Genomic DNA, 21,045 nt, shown 5'->3' with positions numbered 1-21,045 from the left:
CCCAGCACCTCATGTGCTCAGGGATGCTGCCTGTTGTTGTTATGACCCTCACAACCCAGCCCGGGAAAGCTATGTCTGTGACATCAGTGTGCTCTGTTTTTGTTGTTGTTGTTGTTGGTAAATGGTTATTTTAAAAGTCTTTGGATCCTAAATGTCACAAATGTGTTTTCTTTTTAGTTTGAATCATATGAGGTCTTCAGGAAAAATCTCTCTTTTTGGGGGAGGGGGGCAGAGGGCCCTGATTTAAGCCTGGGGGTGTGCCCAGCTCTCCTGGGGGATCCAGGCCCCCTTTGTAGAAATCAGTTGGCAGAGCCCCACATCTGGGCTTACTGGGAGATCACAGGCAGGCTGGGGCTTTCCTGGCCCCACTCTGAGCTGTGGCTGGTCAGCTATGGATTTGAGAGCTTTCCCACTTTGGCCAGGGCCAGGGCTTACACGTGTTTCTCAAACAGTAATAACAACAACCCAGCCCCATACTCTTTTCTGTGCTGGGTGGGCACTGTGTTAATTCATTTGGTTCTCTCAAGCACCCTAGAAAAAAAGCATAATGACTATTCCCATTTTATAGCTGAAGAATATGAGATTCAGAGAAGGTCTGGAATTTGCCCTGCCAGTGTACACCCTTAACCATTACCCCATGCTACCTCTCCAGGTGGGATGGATGGATGGATGGATGGAGAAAAACGTTGGTGATAAACTGCCTCCCCGAGGGACCCAGGCCTTGTCCCAGGAAGTCTTAGAGCAAGCCCTGGATGGGAGCTCACACATAGGTGTGGCAGTGGGGCCAGAGCCATTTACACTAAGGAAGACCTCTGCTAGCTCTCTGCTCCCTCCCAGCCTCCCCTGGCTGGACTTAGAAGGGCATGAGACCACATCTCCAGTAGATTGGAAATATCCCCATTAGGGGACACCTGATAGAGACACTAGATAAGAGGGCACAGAATGGAGGACTTACTATGTGGATTTACTTGTATCTGGTCCTCATCGAGAGATGAGGCCACCACACCACTCTCTCACCAGGCAGTCACTATGCTGTCGCCAGCCAGTGTGGACATTCTGTAACTGACATAAACACACTGGGAATGGGAAGGAAAAAGGTAACTTACACTCTTAACACTATAATACAGCATTTCTGTTCTTAAAAATAAGATTTTTTTTTCCACTGTCTTTTTATTTATTTATTTATTTATTTATTTATGAAGTATTTATTGATCATTCTTGGGTGTTTCTCGGAGAGGGGGATATGGCAGGGTCATAGGATAATAGTGGAGAGAAGGTCAGCAGATAAACACATGAACAAAGGTCTCTGGTTTTCCTAGGCAGAGGTCCCTGCGGCCTTCTGCAGTGTTTGTGCCCCTGGGTACTTGAGATTAGGGAATGGTGATGACTCTTAAAGAGCATGCTGCCTTCAAGCATCTGTTTAACAAAGCACATCTTGCACCGCCCTTAATCCATTTAACCCTGAGTTGACACAGCACATGTTTCAGAGAGCACGGGGCTGGGGGAAAGGCCATAGATCAACAGCATCCCAAGGCAGAAGAATTTCTCCTAGTCAGAACAAAATGGAGTCTCCTATGCCCACCTCTTTCTACACAGACACAGCAACAATCTGATTTCTCCTTCCTTTCCCCACACTTCCCCCCCTTCTTTTCAACAAAACCACCATCGTCCTCATGGCCCGCTCCCGATGGTCGCTGTCTCTTCGGAGCTGTTGGGTACACCTCCCAGACCGGGCGGCCAGGCAGAGGCGCTCCTCACCTCCCAGACAGGGCGGCCGGGCAGAGGCGCTCCTCACTTCCCAGACAGGGCGGCTGGGCAGAGACGCTCCTCACCTCCCAGATGGGGTGGCAGCCAGGCAGAGGCGCTCCTCACCTCCCAGATGGGGCGGCCGGGCAGAGGCGCTCCTCACTTCCCAGAGGGGGCGACCGGGCAGAGGCGCTCCTCACTTCCCAGACGGGGCGGCCGGGCAGAGACGCTCCTCACTTCCTCCCAGACGGGGTGGCAGCCAGGCAGAGGCACTCCTCACCTCCCAGACGGGGCGGCCGGGCAGAGGCGCTCCTCACTTCCCAGACTGGGCGGCTGGGCAGAGGTGCTCCTCGCCTCCCAGACGGGGTGGCCAGGCAGAGGCGCTCCTCACTTCCCAGACGGGGTGGCCAGGCAGAGGCGCTCCTCACTTCCCATACGGGGTGGCGGCCGGGCAGAGGCGCTCCTCATTTCCTCCCAGACGGGGTGGCGGCCAGGCAGAGGCGCTCCTCACCTCCCAGACGGGGCGGCCGGGCAGAGGTGCTCCTCATCTCCCAGATGGGGCAGCCGGGCAGAGGCGCTCCTCACTTCCTCCCAGACGGGGTGGCAGCCGGGCAGAGGCGCTCTTCACCTCCCAGACGGGGCGGCCGGGCAGAGGCGCTCCTCACCTCCCAGACGGGGCGGCCGGGCAGAGGCGCTCCTCACCTCCCAGACGGGGTGGCCGGGCAGAGGCGCTCCTCACTTCCCATACGGGGTGGCGGCCGGGCAGAGGCGCTCCTCACTTCCCAGATGGGGCGGCCGGGCAGAGGCGCTCCTCACTTCCTCCCAGACGGGGTGGCAGCCAGGCAGAGGCGCTCCTCACCTCCCAGTCGGGGCAGCCGGGCAGAGGTGCTCCTCATCTCCCAGACGGGGCAGCCGGGCAGAGGTGCTCCTCACTTCCTCCCAGACGAGGTGGCGGCCGGGCAGAGGCACTCCTCACCTCCCAGACGGGGCGGCCGGGCAGAGGCGCTCCTCACTTCCTCCCAGACGGGGTGGCAGCCAGGCAGAGGTGCTCCTCACCTCCCAGACGGGGTGGCCAGGCAAAGGCGCTTCTCACTTCCCAGACGGGGCGGCCGGGCAGAGGCGCTCCTCACTTCCCAGACGGGGCAGCCGGGCAGAGACGCTCCTCACTTCCTCCCAGACGGGGTGGCAGCCAGGCAGAGGCGCTCCTCACCTCCCAGACGGGGCGGCCGGGCAGAGGCGCTCCTCACTTCCCAGACTGGGCGGCCGGGCAGAGGTGCTCCTCGCCTCCCAGACGGGGTGGCCAGGCAGAGGCGCTCCTCACTTCCCAGACGGGGTGGCGGCTGGGCAGAGGCGCTCCTCACTTCCCAGATGGGGCAGCCAGGCAGAGGCGCTCCTCACTTCCTCCCAGACGGGGTGGCGGCCAGGCAGAGGCACTCCTCACTTCCCAGACGGGGTGGCCGGGCAGAGGGGCTCCTCACTTCCCAGACGGGGCAGCCGGGCAGAGGCGCTCCTCACTTCCTCCCAGACTGGGTGGCGGCCAGGCAGAGGCGCTCCTCACCTCCCAGACGGGGTGGCCAGGCAGAGGCGCTCCTCACTTCCCAGACGGGGTGGCGGCTGGGCAGAGGCGCTCGTCACTTCCCAGATGGGGCAGCCAGGCAGAGGTGCTCCTCACTTCCTCCCAGACAGGGTGGCGGCCAGGCAGAGGCACTCCTCACTTCCCAGACGGGGTGGCCGGGCAGAGGGGCTCCTCACTTCCCAGACGGGGCAGCCGGGCAGAGGCGCTCCTCACTTCCTCCCAGACGGGGTGGCGGCCGGGCAGAGGCGCTCCTCACTTCCTCCCAGACGGGGTGGCGGCCGGGCAGAGGCGCTCCTCACCTCCCAGACGGGGTGGCCAGGCAGAGGCGCTCCTCACTTCCCATACGGGGTGGCGGCCGGGCAGAGGCGCTCCTCACCTCCCAGACAGGGTGGCCAGGCAGAGGCACTCCTCACTTCCCATACGGGGTGGCGGCCGGGCAGAGGCGCTCCTCACTTCCCAGACGGGGCGGCCGGGCAGAGGCGCTCCTCACATCCCAGACGATGGGCAGCCGGGCAGAGACGTTCCTCACTTCCTATACGGGATGGCGGCCGGGCAGAGGCGCTCCTCACTTCCCAGATGGGGCGGTCGGGCAGAGGGGCTCCTCACATCCCAGACGATGGGCGGCCAGGCAGAGACGCTCCTCACTTCTAGACGGGGTGGTGGCGGGGCAGTGGCTGTAATCTTAGCACTTTAAGAGGCCAAGGCAGGAGGCTGGTAGGTGGAGGTTGTAGCGAGCCGAGATCACGCCACTGCACTCCAGCCTGAGCACCATTGAGCATTGAGTGAGCGAGACTCCGTCTGCAATCCCAGCACCTCGGGAGGCCGAGGCAGGCAGATCACTCGAGGCCAGGAGCTGGAGACCAGCCCAGTCAACACAGCGAAACCCCGTCTCCACCAAAAATACAAAAACCATTCAGGCGTGGCAGTGCGCGCCTGCAATAGTCACAGGAGCCTGAGGCAGGGAGGTTGCAGCGAGCCGAGATCACGGCAGTACAGTCCAGCTTCAGCAACAGAGGGAGACCGAAAAAAGGAGAGGGAGACCGAAGAAAGGGGAGAGGGAGAGAGAGGGAGAGGGAGAGGGAGAGCAAAAATAAGATTTTTAAAACTTATCAAACAAGTAAGACCTACCATGTGTGCTCTGTGGCCTGTCAACAGAGCCTGAGGGCCAGTGTGTGACCTGAGGGCCAGTGTGACTGCTGTGGGTGCTATTGTATCATCATGAGCTTCTCTTCCACTTACATGGGGAAGGGGACATGGGTGTTGGGGGAACGAAGCAGAGAGTGAGTTGGCTTTGGTCTGGCACAGCCTATACAGGCCCTTCTAGACTCATGAAGAGTGTCCTGCCTCTTCCCTCCTTCCATTAGAGCCAGTGGTTTAAGCAGACAGTTTGTGGGGCTGACCATTGGTGAAGAAAGTTAGGGTAGGACCAAAGGTCACCACAATAGCTGATAAGCATGAAATGAAACCTCTTGCTTCCATGGCCATGTTCCTCCTCTCTAAGCCCAGCTTTTCTTGGTAACCATGGTGGTGAAGTTGATCAACTTCCTGTTGGGAGAGCAGGTATGGCAGGGAATGCTTCCCAAGCCCACTGCCAGCAGATAGTTCTGGGAGCAGAGCACTCATCCAGGCCTGGTCTTGGTCAGTGGTGGTCTCTAACACGCACTCCCCTGGACTCCCATTGGGTAGCAGCCTGGCCATCACAGTCTGCAGTACTTGAGCAGCCTTTGGCCTCCCTGCAGAAAGCCGGGACAGCAGTGCCTAGGCAGTGTTGAGTGCGGGCCCCAAGTGTGCTGCACACTACTTGCCTTCCCAGCACACCCTCATGGAGAGTCCTACCACCAGCCTGCTGCTTCCTCCATCATTAATGTTGTGGGGTACAGGCCCTCGCTCATGCGTATTTGTTATCAAGCAGCAGGGCACAACAGGTCCAGATCTGCACCATGCATTGGGTACCGAGGGAAAGCAGAAACAGATCTGACAGCCACATCCTGCCTGGCACTGAGATGCGCTCCCTCCCACTGTGTCTAGCAGGCACAAGCTGTCACACTGCCCGAGGACCAGCCTCCTTCCTTTAATTCTCCAGAAGCTGTCTTTCTCCACTCTGGCCTTGACCGATGTGCCTTGAGGAAAGAGCCTTTCCCAGAAGTGACTGTTGCAGCTAGCGGAAGCTCACCTTTGCAGGGGGCAGAGCTTCAAAAAAAAAAAAAAAAAAAGTCTAAAATATGAAGGTTGCAAGAGTAGAGATTTATTTATTTGATCTAGGAGAAAGTTGTCCACAGTTTCGTCACTTAAACACAAGCCCACTCTATTACATCGTTCTGAGGGCAAGAGGGTAAAACCCAAAGCAGAGTTGACAAGCACCTGTTGTGATCCAGGCAGTGGACACAAGGGCATGCCAGACTGGCTACATCTGCCCCTTCCTGGTCAACTAGAGGCCTAGTGATGATGCCCATGCACCACACGCAGGATAGGGTGATAAATGGTTGTCGGTGGGGGGAGGCCACCCTGGGGGCAGTTGACCTACCAGTGCCCAGTTTCCTTCCCATCTTGCCTGCCTGCCCGCCCTTTGTGGAAAGCATCCTCACTGGGCTGTTTTCTCAGGCCAGTAGAGTTTGAGTAAGACGATCTCAGAAGTCAAAAGAGACAGACTTGAGGTCCCTGCTGGGGCATATTTTGGTCTGGGCCTCTCAGCTGTTGGTGTCTTGCCAAGATGTGTAGCCACCTGAGGGCCAGGCTCTTCCATAATGAGGCCCCCTGAGTTCACTGGGCCATCAGTACACATCAGTCCAGAGGCTCAGCTGGGGGCATGTCTGTGCCTTATTCTTCTTAGGACCTCCATGGGCTGATGTGGATCAGATGGCTCCTGTGCTCTGTTGGCCTTGGTATATGCACCACAGGCATTCCAAGCCAGTCTTCCCTGCCTGCAGCGGGCACTGGCCTAGGCTAGAGCAGCCAGAACACACATTTTACTTGCTTTCTCTTGGTAGAAGGAAGTTTTCTCATCTTCACGCAGCTAGGGTTAGAATTGGACATCCTGGCTGGGAAACGTGGTGTGGTCCTGTTGGCATTTCTGACCCTCTTTCTTCCAGTAAGGAAATGGAGGGCTCTAGTGACCTGTGAGGCCTGTTCAGCAGTGGGAGTGGATGTTGTGTGTAAGGCAGCTCGCCCCATCTCTCCAGGGCCTCTTAGGCCACCCAGACCCCTAGGCAACTGATTGTTGTTATTGTTGTTGTTTCTGAGACAGGGTCTCGTCCTTGTTGCCCATGCTGGAATACAGTGATGCGATCATGGCTCACTACAGCCTCAACCTCCTGAGCTCAGTGATCCTCCTGCCTCAGCCTCCTGAGTAGCTGGGACTACAGGTGCCACCACACCTGCCTAATTTTTAAATTTTTTTGTAGAAATGAGGTCTTGCTATGTTGCCCCAGGCTGGTCTCAAACTCTTGGCCTCAAGCAATCCTCTCACCTTAGCCTCCCAAAGTGCTGGGATTACAGGCATGAGCCACCACACCCAGCCTAAAACTGGGTTGTTGTTTCTCGGGGGTTTTTTTGTTTGTTTTTTTGGGGGGCGTTAGGTTTAATAGGCAAAAGAAAGAGAAAAGAGAATAGCTGTCTCTCTGAGAGGGGCGCCCGAGCGGGTCTTCCCTGAAGCTGGGTTTCTAACTCAGTCTAGGATTGCTGTTTTCTTCCTCTTTATGTGTTCTAAGAACTCTGGCTGAAATCTTGACCCTCTGCCTGCTTTCCATAAAAATTGTGCTCTGTGTGTCTTTGTGTCCAAGCTCTCAGTGCCTCATGAGAACTGCTGAGAGGCCTGCATCATCATCTGATTCCTCCGTCTCCCCCGTGCCTAGCACAGGGCTGATCCCAGCATTATGGCTTACCCTGTTTGGTTAGCCACGTTTTGAACACATTAGAAACCTGGCACATTTTTTAATAAAGTGATGGTATCCCCTGTAAGATGGGTGCCAGCCCTAAGCTGTGGGACGCAGGCAACTTCTTGAGCTCACATGAGAAGACAGTGTAGTGTGGAAGGAGCTAGGACCTCCTGGCATTCAGTCATTAGGGCCACCTCAAAGGGTGGGGGGAGGGGGCAGCCCATGGTAGGCTCTGGGCCTGGGGGAGGGGAGATGCTCTTATGGCTTTTCTTTGCCAGCACCACTGGGGGCAGCGATGCAGGGGAGGGAGAAGGGCGATGGCTCCAGGAGGAGTGATGGTGGAGAGGCAAGGACACTGAGGGAGAGCGGTGGGGTGGGCTGCAGGGGAGCAGGGAGGGAAGGTCAGACTAATAGCAGGTGGCTGAGGGGAACATAAGGAGTGAATGCTCAGATTCTTTCCTCAATGAGAATAGTGATGGTGGGCAACCTGGCCACACACCTGATGTCTGCAGATAGGCTTCGACTTAGCATGCGGAGAACTGGGGGCCTTGGTTGTTGCTCACTCAGCCCTGCCCCAGCAGGCCCCAGCTGTCTCCAGGCCGCTACTACAGTAGGGAGAGGGCTCAGCCATCGCATACCACCTCAGAGCTGGTGCTGCTGGCTGCTTCTCTGGCCTCCTCCAGGCAGGCTGTGCAGGGTGTGCCATGCTCCTGGGTGCCTAAGGAGCCACAGACCACAGGACCCCTTGCCTTTATCCCTTGCTCCCCAGCCCTTTCCATCTGTCCCACCCTCCCGGGTCAGACAGCTTTCTTCTTCTGTAGCCAAGGAGCCTGTACCTCAGGGTCTAGCCCAAGGTCACCCAGGCCACTGTCATCATCCTGGGGCCAGCCCTGCAGCACCACCACCCAGCCTGGGCTATCCTGATGTGAACTGCTGCCCCATGGCCCCTGGTGGAGCAAGGCTGGGTGTTCAGGAGCTGGGCTCATGTCACGTGAGGGCCCATGTGGGAGCACTTGGCTCACATATAGCAGCGGCAACCCTGGAGAGGGAGTTGGGGCAGGCAGTGGGCCAAGCACTGAGCAGGGGAGCAGGTATGATACTTCGTGAACCCTGGCTGTGTTTTATGCGATGCTGGTGGTGGCAACACCTGCCCTTTGTGGGCTGCTTCCCCATGCCCCAGCCCCAGAGGTGGGACAGCCTGTGCCACCGTTCAGAGGGGAAGACCCAGAGCCCAGCCCATAACTCCCCCTCTCTGTAGCCTCTGAGTCCCTCACTGCATGCCAGCTGGGACAGCCTATTTCATGGAGCGGGAGACCTCGGTTGGGGCAGAGCCAGCACTGGGCCCTGTGCCTCCTGCTGCCGGGTCCAGCACCCACTCAGCAAGGTCATTGATCCAGCCATGCTGATCACCTCACCGAGGCGCCTCCGTTACTGGTGGTAGACCACTGCATGGACAGGGCCTAAAACCAGGGTGACTTTCTTTTCCTTCTTCTCAACTGTAGGAAAAAACGAGGAGTCATTGGAGAGTACAGAAGGCTTCCGGGCTGCAGAGCAAGGTGTCCAGAAGCCTGCTGCAGAAACCCCAGCCTCTGCTTGCATCCCTGGCAAGCCCTCAGCATCCACACCCACCCCGTGGGATGGGAAGAAGAGAGGGGACCTCCCAGGGGAGCCAGTGGCCTTCCCCCAGGGGCTGCCGGCTGGTGCTGAGGAGCAGCGGCAGTTTCTCACAGAGCAGTGCATCGCCTCCTTCCGCCTGTGCCTGAGCCGCTTCCCCCAGCACTATAAGAGTCTCTACCGTCTGGCCTTCCTCTACACCTACAGCAAGACCCACCGGGTGAGTGGCTGCCGGGCCAAGGGGGCTTGGATCTTCCCAGGGCAGCTGGGCATCTTTGAAGGTTGGTGGGCAGAGCTAAGACAGATTGGAGCTTCACGGTAGCAGCACATGGGAGGGATGGGCGAGGAGAGCTGCAGGAGGCAGGGCCAGCCCCAGGAGTGGGCCAGCTTGCCAGGGAACCCGGTGGTGAGGGCCCAGGGTCACAGCCAGGAATGGAGGGAGGAGTGTAGGGGGTCTCACAGTCTCAGGGATAGGCTATGGGGTGAGGGATAAGGGTCCATAGGCTCAACTACTCTTTCCTGTGAGGGCTGTGCAGCGACTCAAACTCTGATGTCGTGCTCCCTCACCCCTGCCATTCACCCATCATCTCAGCGACAGCATGCCCGTCTTCCAGGTGCCCTAGGGGCCCTGCTTACTCTCTGTTCTGGCCTTGCTTGCCCTAGGCCCCATCTCTCCAGCTGCATATTGCAGGGCCCTCCTCACCATACCCTGCCCCTGGGCTCTTCTCTCTGGTGCAGCTGCCAAAACCATCTTCACAGCCTCTGCTTCATGGGGGTTGGGTGCTGACAGCCTCCTCCAGCTCTTTTTGGAAAGCAGATGATGTAGCGATCCTTAACAGCTGTGCCCCAGGCTTAAGTGCTTCCAGGGGCTTCCCAGCCAGACCTCTTCTGCTGGCGTTTAGATTTGGGGAGGTAATGTGGCCTGGGCAGGACCTAAATAATAGGGGTGACTTTATTTTCCTTTAGTCTCTCCTCACCCAGGAGGTGTTGGGGAGTGTCCTGGTCGTTGTCCTGCACCATGTAGCTACATTCTAAGGGGGAGGCAGACTTAAAAACATGCAGATGGCCAGGCGTGGTGGCTCACGCCTGTAATCCCAGCACTTTGGGAGGCTGAGGCGGGGGATCACCTGAGGTCAGGAGTTGAAGACCAACCTGGTGAATCCCCGTCTCTACTAAAAATACAAGTTAGCCAGGCATGGTGGCATATGCCTGTAGTCCCAGCTACTCGGGAGGCTGAGTCATGAGAATTGCTCGAACCTGGGAGGCAGAGGTTGCAGTGAGCCAAGACTGGGCCACTGCACTTCAGCCTGGGCGACAGAGCAAGACTCCATCCATCTCAAAAACAAAAATAAAAAATAAAAAATAAAAACATGCAGATGAGTAAAGCAAGTCTCATTTGAACAATACCATAGAGAAAATAACGGGGTGCATAGAGGGGTAAGGGTGTTGTTGTGCCTCTGCAAAGACACCTTTTGTGCTGAGACCTGTATTGTCGGGGACAGCATTGGTCTGGAAGGAAGGGAGAGCACCCAGACAGAGCAAGCAGCCCAGGAAGGTGGCCATTCTGGGCTGGCATTGGTGTGGGCGAGGGCCAGAGAGGGCCAGGTATGCTGGGCAAGTAGGGGTGACCTTTAGGGTCTAGCTGTGAGGACTCAGTCAGGTCCTCCTCCTAGAGGTCTCCTGCTGTTTCCCCCCAGCATCCTCAGTGGAATGTTTGAAGAACCAGAATGGACAGTTGGCCAAGAGATGGGCCCTGGCTTGGCACTGGCTATGTGCAGGAAGTGGCACTTCACAGAATTCTGTTTGGGGGACTAGATACAGGGGTCCAAGAAGGTAAGTGCTGTGTCCCCACAGTGACCGGTATGCTCATGTGGCTTGGTTGATTTCCTCAGGGCACAGCAGGTGACACAGGTCTGGGAGGGAGGGAGTCTCATCATCTGGGGCTTTGGTCTGTAGTTCAAGGTGCAGTGCATGCTAGCAAACGATGGCCAGCTCCGGCTTCCCTGGCTGTTGGTGCCACACTGGAGCCTGGCTTGCTCACTGCTCAGCCTCCACTTGGCAGTGGACCTTACCTCTGTACCCCAGGCCTTCTTCACCCAGGTGGACCTGGGTCTTAATAAACCCCAACCAGCATGTCCTCACTGCTGAAGCCGTCTTTGGGCCTGAGGGGCAATGGCTGATATGAACTCTGTTGGGCTCACCATTGCTTTGGGAACTTTCCCCTTTCCCTCTTTTGGGAGCAGCAGAGCCCACTGCAAGAGCCCACACACACGTCAGTGGAACAGACACTAGTAACCATTGTCCTGTCCTCCCCTACCTCTGGTGTCCTTCTGTTCAAGTGCATCCTCAGGCAGCCATGCAGCCCCCTCCAGCTGTGGTCAGCTCTGATCAGGATCTGGTGTTCCCTAGTAGTGAGCTCAGATCCTTCCTCATCCTGTTACAGGGTACCTTCTCAAGAGGCAGATGCCGAGATGGAATTTCGCGTACAAAATGTGTATTAGGAATTGGCACCTGTGCAAGGGAAGTGGGGAAGGACAGCAGGTTTGGGTGGGAGGAGAGTTGTGTGGCGATACGGGCCCCACCCACCTACCCTCCACTTCCCTGCTAAATGGCTTTATGTTGAATTTGAAGGAGCCAGTGCATGTAAAGTGCTTAGCTCAGCACTCGACACAGAATGCTGTTATTACAGCCTGCCCCTTCTCTTGATGATTTTTTTAGAAGTAGAAAACAGTATTTATGTCAAAATTAAAGAAAAGTTGGAGGGAGGTAACCACAATTGTACCACCCTAAAACTAGCTCTCTTGGGTCTAGTACAGGTTGAATATCCTTTATACAAAATGCTTGGGACCAGAAGAGTTTTGGATTTTGGCTTTTTTCAGATCTTAGAATATTTGCATTATACTTCTGGCTGAGCCATCCCTAAGCCAAAAATCTGAAATCCAAAATGCTCCAATGAGGCTGGGCGCGGTGGTTCACGCCTATAATCCTAGCACTTTGGGAGGCTGAGGCGGGTGAATCACCTGAGGTCAGGAGTTCAAGACCACCTTGGCCAACATGGCGAAATCTTGTCTATACTAAAAATACAAAAATTATCCAGGTGTGATGGTGCACACCTGTAATCCCAGTTAATCAGGAGGTTGAGGCAGGAGAATTGCTTGAACTGGGGAGGCGGAGGTTGCAGTGAGCCAAGATCACGTCATTTCACTCCAGCCTGGGCGAAAGACCAAAACTCCCTCTTAAAAAAAAAAAAAAAAAAAAAAAACCAAAATGCTCCAATGAGCATTTCCTTTAAGCACCAAAGTTTCAGATTTTGGAACAATTTGGATTTTAGATATTCAGACTTAGGATGCCCTACCTGTATTTCTTCCCAACTCCAGTACACATGCCTTGTTGATTGTGTGCTTTCGAGACACCAGGTACACCAGGTCTCAGAGGTGGGATCATACCCCTTCTACTTTGCATCTGGGAACCTGTTCTGAGGGTCACACAGAGCTGAGTGACAGAGCCAGACATCAGCCCTGGGCAATCTCACGCTGGCCCAGTTGTTGTACCATCCCCCACACCCTGTCCACACTCATAGTTTGCCATTTTGCTCTTACCATGAATGCCCCCTCGCCAGGTCATTTTGGTCATCTGTGATGGTCCAGGGTAGGCGGACCGGTTGACCCAGCCATCCCCACCCAGTAGCAGGGATGGAGGCTGCCTTGGGCTGTCTGCACCATTGATGTCAGTATCCCCAGACAACCCCCAGTAGCCATCAGCCTCAGTTTCTGCCAGCTTTTCTGTTCGTTGCATTCCCAGGCTGAGTTCCTTGGTTCTCAGAAATGGAATGCTATCTTGAATCTTAGACCCCTTAAGCAGCAGACACTCCCTACCCACAGCCACACTGCCTACCCACAGATCTGCTTCCAGGAGGCAGCTCTGCAGGTGCCAAGTGTGCCTCAGGTAGCCTCGGGCCACTGAGCTCATTCTAGACCTTGCATATGCTGGGTCTAGGGTGCTTCCCATTGGCTCCTGTGTTTGCTTCACCCAGAAACCTTTGCTGAGCACCAGTTACCACCACCAAATTGAATGCAGGTTGTTAACACCTAACTCCCCTGAGAGCCTGAGTTAAGACCTTCCTGCTGCTCTGGGGCATGCCATCCTGGGGGCTGCATGTGGCTCTGCCCAGACCTGGGGTGTCAGCTCTGCTGGCAGTAGCTTGTTCACAGATTTGGGGGACACAACTCCATGTTGTCACTGACTAATGTGGAACCATTAACTGGGAAGTAGTTACCACTTTCCAAACACAGCTGTTTGTTAACAAACACTTCCCGCTGTGTATATTTGACAGCAGCACATTTCTTCATAAAATCCTGCCTGTGGGCTTGGCAGTGCCTTTTTCTTGTTGCCATCTCACAGCTTACTGGTGGACTGGAGCGTCCGATGTCTGCCTCTTCAAAGGGGCCCACAAGCAGAGCCTGCCTGGAGCTGTGTGGTTGACTCCTGAACCCTTAGGTCTTTCACAGACACCTCCAGGTGAGGCTCTGCCTGCCCAGGCCTTGCAAAGAAACCGCCTTCAGGGCACAGTGTGTCACTTGCTTAGCTGCTGACAGCAGGGCTTTTGGGGGAGGAGAGAATGTGGGCTCTGAAGCTGGCCTCACCTGGGTTCAGATCCTGGCTTTGCATGGGAACTCTTGGAGGTCCAGGGCTCTTTCCTCGATGAGAATGATAGTGATATGAAAGCAGAATTATTGTGTTAATGAGGTGAGGGATGCAGTGCTGGGGCAATGTCCAACACACCCTGCACTGCCCTCAGCCAACAGTCCTTCTCACCCATCTAGTGAGGCCCATTTCTTCAGTGTCAGCATCTCCCATGGCTCCTTACTCCTCTGCCAGGCCCTCTGAGGGCTCCCTGCCTGGGGCATAGTGGCCAAGGGCTAGGTCTGTCCTGAGGGACCTTTGTTGCCTGCCTGAGGCTGCCCTCCCACCCAAGGTTGGCACTGCTGCGCACAGGCTGCCCCTGGACCCCCCAAGGCAGTCCACCTGTTGCCCTGAACACTGTGCACACCTTAGATGGGGATGATCATTTACGCCGATAGCCATAAGGGCCCTAATTCTAGCTACTGTATCACTTACTCTCTGGATCACAATCTTCACCAAGATTTTGAGGCCTGAGTCTACACTCATAGAAACCTGGCTCTTTGAGCCCATATAGGCACCCCAGGAGAAAGAGCACATGGCATCAGACATCTCTTGTCATGAAGGTTCTGGCCTTTACTGATGGGTGTCCAGGAAAAAGGCCAAGGCATAGACACCCCTGCCCTGCTCTCCCAGTTGCCTCCTGCTCAGCTGGGAGCTGAGCCCCTTCACCTCCTGCTACTTCTGCTGCAAGGGGTTCAGGGCAGAGGGTGTTGGTTGTAAGATGTTCCCTGGAGCCAATAATCTTGAACAAAAACAAATCTGGAGGACTCATACTTCCCAATTTCAAAACTTACTACAAATCTATAATATACTAATCAAAACAGTGTGGAACATTAGCCTTAAAAAGGGAGGAAATTCGGTCACGTCAGACAGCATGGGAAACCTAGAGGACATAATGCTAAGTGAAATAGCCAGTCACAAAAGACAAATACTGGATGATTCCACTTAGATGAGGTATGAGCAGTAGCAGCCTGGCAGCGCTACTCCCCAATCAGACCCCATTTCTTTGGCCCAGTACCTATATGGGATGAGCCCAGGCCCAGGGTTTGGTTAGAGACAGACTCCTGCCAGGGGGGCCCCATGGTGCTGTGTGCTCAGCTGAAGGATCACCAGGGAATCTGCTGACTTTTGACTTCAGGGTCAGCTGGTGCTCTGGTATGAGCCTGGGTAAAGGACAGGTCAGCTGGGTGTGAACCCCCACCCCTTGCCCACCTGTTGTGAGTACAGTATCCTCACCTGCCTGTGCTGCTGGCTCATGTGGGGGACTCGTAGAAGCCAGGACTATCGTGCAGGTTAAACGAGAGGGCTTCTGAAGTGGGCCCTGCACCATCAGACTGGAGCAGGTGTGAGGGCCTGCTGTTGAGACCTTGCTTTTTGCTCACAGGCAAGTGTTTGGGGGGAGCCGGTGAGCTTTGAGTTCACACTGACTGAGCCAGGACCACACAGATAGTAGTAGAACCAGGCATCAGGAGGGCATGCTGGCCACAAAGCAGGGTGTTTGCCTGCCTTTAACCTTTGCTCCCTTTCTGTGGACATAAAAGTGGCCCCTTCCACAAAATGGTGGTGTGCCCTGCGTCCTCACATGGATGTCCTAGGCTGCTGCAGATCCCAACCAGCCAGGTTCTTGTCAAGCTTTAGTTTGTATAGTTTGCAAAAGGAGAACTTGATACTTTTCTCAACTTAGGAATCTTGATTTTGCATTTCAGTCTGTCTGCCTCATGGTTTGAAGATTCTGCTGGGCCCTTAGGTGCCAGAGGAGGTGGGACAGGTTGCCCCCATAATGGCTGCTGCTTTCTTAGTCCTCTCTCCTGCAAAGAAATGCAGATTCCAGCAGTTTGAATAGGTTTGAGCACTCTGCCAGCAGCTTTTATTACCAATAATATTTAAGCTTGGAAAAGAGAATGAAACTACCCACAACTGTCCCACAAGCCATGACTTGGCAGAAGTGTTTGTGTTTTGTGTGCTTCCCCCAGCGTGTTTTCTGTGCATCTCTGCAGGTTCACTCATTCAGCAGCTGTCTACTGAGTGGTTGTCATGCAGGAGGTTCCTGTTTGAGGTGCTGGGGATATAGCATTGTGTATCACTGGGAGAATAGAGTGGGCAGCTGGTGATGAGTAGGAAGAAAAATAAAGCTTGGTAAGGGGTTAGAGGTGGGTTTGTGACTATTTAGACAGGGAGATTGGGAAGACCTGTCTAAGCAAGGACCTGAATCGAGTGAGGGAGCCCTGATGGCCACGAGGATATTGGGGAAGAGGCTTCCAGATGGACACACACCCAAAACATATGCCTAGAGACAGAAACAGTCTTAGTGTGACTAGAATCTGCTGGAAGCTGGTGTGACTAGATGGGCAAGGAGGAGAGAGGAAGAAGATGAGGTCAGAGGCTTTCAGGGCCTGTTTTGGCAGGGGAGGAGTTGAGGGCACATCATCCTGAATTAGGTTAAAGCTGTTGCAAGGGCTGGGCATGGTGGCTTCCGCCTGTAATCCCAGCTCTTTGGGAGGCCAAGGCGGGCAAATCACTTGAGGTCAGGAGTTTGAGACCAGCCTGGCCAACATGGCAAAACCCCATCTCTACTAAAAGTACAAAACTTAGCCTGGTGTGGTGGTGTGTGCCTGAAATCCCAGCTACTCAGGAGGCTGAGGAAGGAGAATCGCTTGAACCTGGGAGGCAGAGGTTGCAGTGAGCCGAGGTCATGCCACTGCCCTCCAGCCTGGGTAACACAGCAAGACTCTTTCTCAAAAAAAAAAAAAAAAAAAAAAAAAACACTAAACTAAAAAAACAAAAAACTGTCGCAAGGTTGTGGAAGAAGACAGGCTCCATGTGGCCTGAGTGTGTCAGAGACACTACTGGGCTGATATGTAAAGAATGAGTTGGGGGTGGCCCGTCAGAGGCCTAGCAGGACACAGATGGCCCCATCTAACAGGAAAGTCTGAAGAGCACTTAATGAAGGAGCAACTTACACAGGCCCAGGCAGAGAGTAGGAATTCACAAGGTAGGAGGAGTGTGGTACCCTGGGCCAGCCACAGTGCCTGTCGGGGCTGGCCATTGATGGCTGCCCCTCATCAACTCCGCAGGAAGGGAATTCAAGGAGTGAGTGCTCTGATCAAATTCCCTCAGTCAAACCCACCCAGTAGTCAGAGTCCCAGGAGCTTGAGAATGTGTCCACACAGGTGGAGAAGAAGTCAGTGTGGCAGTAGAGATGGGAGGAGGCCAGAGCAGGATATCAGGAAGTAGTCTGATTCTAGATGGATTCAGACAGAAGGGCTGAATCAATAGATCAGACAATATGGGAAACCTAGAGGACATAATACTAAGTGAAATAGCCAGTCACAAAAGACAAATACTGAATGATTCCATTTAGATGAGGTATGATGAGTAGCAGCCTGGCAGCGCTAGCCCAATCAGACCCCATTTCTTTGGCTCAGGACCTGTGGGGTGGTGTGAAGGAAAGAGAAAAGTCAAGGTCAATCCACAGACAGTCATTCATCCTGCTTCTGTTCTGATTCTCTAATGTTGTGAATCAGGTGAGAAAGTTTGCACATCTATCACCTTCAACAACTGTATTTAACTTTTCGTATATATATATATGAGTGATGTAGAACAGTTGTATATATATGAGTATATATGAATAACGTAGAACAGAGTTCCCTCCTGAGGCACTATTGACATTTGGGACCAAATAATTCTCTGTTGTGGGGATGTCGTGTGTGCACTGGAGGACTTTCAGCAATATCCCTGGTCTCTACCCACTAGATACCAGTAGCCTTCCTCTCGCTGTGATGACCAAAGATGTTTCCAGATATTGCCAGATGCCTCCTTGGAGACAGACCCCCACCCCCATTGAGAACTATTGCCATGAGTCTCCCTCCCCAGGCATCTCTCAGGAATGTTGGGTGCATTTCCTTTCCATCTTCTGCCTACTTTCTTTACACACAAACAGACACACACTCACAGAAATGTATGCAAATGTGGTTCTGCTTTTTTTTGCTTCTCGTGTACTCATAAACTCTTTGACTGCATGACTTCTAATGCCTACACAGGATTCTCGGGGCGGGGGTGCGGTGTGCGCACAGCTTTTACACTAACTCCTTAATATTTGGCTTTATCCAAACAGACATTCTAATTATAATTTTTCATGATTAGAAGTATCAGGAATGGTTGGCTTTAAGTCTACCAGGTCTAGCTATGGGGATATTCACGTCCTAGGTTGCTGGGGTGAGTTTGCAGTAGGTATGTGCCCGCAGCTTATGGATGTCCCCAGCAGCCCACTGAGTCTCCCATCAGCAGGTAGCCACACACTCCTCTTCCTCTGGCCTATAGAACACTACTGCAAGGGCTCCCAGCCAGTTCCCCTTCACATGGGGCAAGGGGTCCTGGGTGGCTCCAAAGGCTGCAGAAGGTCTTCCCTGGCCTCCACCACTCCTGATTCCTCCATTTGTCATGGAACCCTTGAGCACCATCTGTGCCCCCATGCCAATGCCTGAGGTATGGCTAGGTGAAGGGCTGAACACAGCTGAGGTCCATAGCCACCTTCCTGGCAGCCCTGTGGAGCCCTACTGGTCTTGCAGATAGGCTGGCACTGCTCCAGGCTCCCCACCAGACAGTTTGCACACCTGAAGTCACCATGTAGGAGTTGTAGAGCCTGACCTCTCTGAGCCCCACCATCTGTCCCTTGTGGGTTCGTGAGGCAGGAGGTAGTTAAGTGGCGAGTGGATCATCATCATTGGTTGTGGCAGGGAGACAGCCCCTGGGGGCAGAGACCCTGGTTGACACAGGCAGAGTATATCCTCCAGGCCACCATACAATAGTGACAGATGGCACCTGGGATCAGGTCTGCCTTCCAGCTTTGCACATCTTGGGACAGCAGGTGTCCCCAGAGGGTAGTAGTTGTTTTCCCATCTCCAGCTGTCAACAGGCTTTGCCAAGCCCCCACTACATGCAGGGCCCATGGAAGGCTACAGGTAGGGATGCAAGCCACCTTACCCCAAGCTTTGCTTCCTGTGTGAAGAGAAAGGGAGCCTGGGGAGTTCCAGGAGCTATGACAGTCAGCCCAATGTGTGCTGTAGTGAAACAATTGCTGACAGAGTAGTGCAAGTTAGTGGGCAGGGGCTGGCGTTGAAGTTTAGCCTCAAGGGCATGGACTGTTGCTTAGCTGGCCCCAGGGAGCATAGTGCTGGCACCCTGGCCTTGGGCAGGACCCAAGCAGCCCCATTCATGCCCCATGGCTGTTGCCCTCCTCCCTCAACCTGACATACACTTCCTTCCCATTTTATGAAAGGTCAGACTGCTCAGCTTCCTTTCATTCTTCCTGTGGGCAACTATTGCACCCTTTCTGTGAGCTTCAAACTAGACTTGTCCTGGAGGAGCCATCAGTGAAGTCAGACTGTGTCCCTGCCCTTATAGGGCTGATAGAGAAGTGGGGGCAGACAGCAGACCCATCTGCGAGTCAGTGGAAAGGCTATTTAAGGTGGCCATGGGGCTGTGGGAACAGTATTCCAGGGGAGCATCAGGGGGAAAGGTGAGGTGGCACCAGGTAGAGAGACCTGCAGGGACCAAGGTGGGAACAAGTCTGGCTGGAGGGCTGTTCACAAAGAGGGGTTGGGGGGTGTGGGGGAGATGAGCCAGCGGGTAGGCAGGTAGACTGAGGCATGGAGCTGACTCTTGCCCTGAGGCAGGTGCAGCCCAAAGGCCTTCAAGCAGAGGAGTTAGATGTCCCCTCTGCCTTCTGCTTTGAAGCAGGGATGGTCCAGATAGTGGGCAAGGGAGGACATAAGGTGCCTGTATGCTTCTGCGATTCTTTGCCCTGCTTCTCTTCAGGACCTTACAGCCCTCCATCTGCCCTCTGTCACAGGAGGGTCTATATGCACAAGCCTCAGGGCCCATGCAGCCAAGGAAAATGTGCCGTTATCTGGCAAATGGCTCCATGGGCCTCCTCCCATTCTGAAAGGGGCCTATGAGCCAGCAGTGTGACAGGTTGCACGAGACCTGAGAGAGGGCTGGCCATGATGGCTGGCTCAGTGTTCAGCACACAGCACATGCCCAGGCAGATTTATACAGTGACTTGCCCACCTATAGTGGATAGGTCAGGGGCAGGGGAAGAGCCCAGGCCTCAGAGTCCTTGCAGCCTGGACCAGAGTCCAGGGATGGCTCTGCCACTTCCTGGCTCTGGGACCTTGGGCAAGCTCTTGAATTTCTCTGAGCCTCTATTTCCTCATCGGTAATTCTGTGAGGTGAGGGGTTATGGCACTGTGCTCAACCCAGGAGGCATCATGTTGCCTTACCTCACTACACCACGAAGCTACAGGGCAGGTTCTGTGCTGCAGGTGCACCGTGCAAGTCAGATCCCCTTCCCCCTTGCAGAGGTTCAGCAAGGGCCCAACACAGTCTCTGCCCCCTCCCCCACCTCACCAGCCTGGCACCCATGATTCCCCAGACAGGTCTTAGCCCTCCCTGTCAGCACCTATCTGGGGCCTCAGGCATGAATCAGCTTAGGGCCCCCATAACCTGTCTGGACACTTTGTGCCTTAGCATTGATCAGCTCTGTTTCTCTGGTGGGCCTGGGAGACAGCTGGAGAAACACACTCTCCACCAGTACACAGTAGCCAGGTCTGCAGGAAGCTAATTTATAATCCAGGTTGGGTTTGACAGGCTAGTGCTTTCTGCACCCTTTGCCCCAGAAACCTCTCCCACTGCCTTCTCCCTTTCTGCTCCAATCTGAGGGACAAACTGGCTTGGTTCAGGTGGAGTGGTGGAAAACAAACCAGAGAGGAATGTCCACTCCCGTCCCATGGCCATAGGGCCTGCAACAAGGCAGCTGGGCAGGGAAGCAGAGTCTATGTGACTCCATCCTGGCCTCTGTGCTTTCTCTTGTGTCCCCAGCCAGAAGGAAGTCTTTGTTGAGGCTTTACTTTCTTGGTATTCTTAGGAAAATGATGGCTACTGGAGATGCTTCTTCAAGTCAGGATCTCACATCTCCTCCCGCTGGCCTCAAGTGCTGCCACTTAAAGAGGTCTTCTGGACACTTTTCCAAGTTTCTGAGGAGCCCCAGAAGCAGCTTTGGGGTCATGACTCTTGGGTAACTTTGCTCAGGCCAGGCCTGTGCCCTGGGTCATGAAGTCACAGCTGGAGGAGTGGTCTGCCACAGCATTGAGGCCAGGGCCATAGAGGAGAGCAAGGGTATGTACAGGCTCAGTCCCCTAGGCAGCCTGCCTCTGCTCTGGGCCCTGCAGCCCATGGTCTTAGCACTTACTCCCTGCCTCCTAGCACCCTGGCTCCCCACTGGCCTTATGGGCAGCCACATCTGATCCCCTCCACCTCCTTGGCTAGGCCCTGACTGTCCCAGGTGTCTGGGCACTTGCTTCAGTGAGTCCCTTATCCCCGTAACAGCCTTGTGCAAACCATAGCCCAGGTATCACCTTCTCCCAGAGCCTCCCTGACCTTCTCAGACTGGGTAAAAGGTAGGTCTCCTTTGCAGCCTACCTTCATGGTCAGGTGTGCTCAACTGTGGTATTAGAAGTACAGGTGACGGACCAGGCACAGTGGCTCGCGCCT

At 54.7% G+C, this 21,045-nt stretch overlaps 1 protein-coding gene across 7 annotated transcripts in view; it reads left to right on the top strand.

Moving 5' to 3' along the window:
- The window catches only part of LOC129022957 (calcineurin-binding protein cabin-1), a 169,510-nt gene that overhangs the window by 102,161 nt on the left and 46,304 nt on the right, over positions 1-21,045 (top strand). For all 7 annotated transcript variants that reach the window (XM_054469340.2, XM_063662877.1, XM_063662876.1 and 4 more), the window contains one exon: positions 8,700-9,031. In XM_054469340.2, the coding sequence (XP_054325315.2) occupies positions 8,700-9,031 (332 nt within the window). The remainder of the gene's footprint in view (positions 1-8,699; positions 9,032-21,045) is intronic.

The sequence above is a fragment of the Pongo pygmaeus genome, chromosome 23, assembly GCF_028885625.2.
Source record: "Pongo pygmaeus isolate AG05252 chromosome 23, NHGRI_mPonPyg2-v2.0_pri, whole genome shotgun sequence".
In the NCBI taxonomy this organism is placed as follows: domain Eukaryota; kingdom Metazoa; phylum Chordata; class Mammalia; order Primates; family Hominidae; genus Pongo; species Pongo pygmaeus.
The sequence above is the reverse complement of the archived record's forward strand: the minus strand, read 5'-3'. Positions and strand labels throughout refer to the sequence as shown.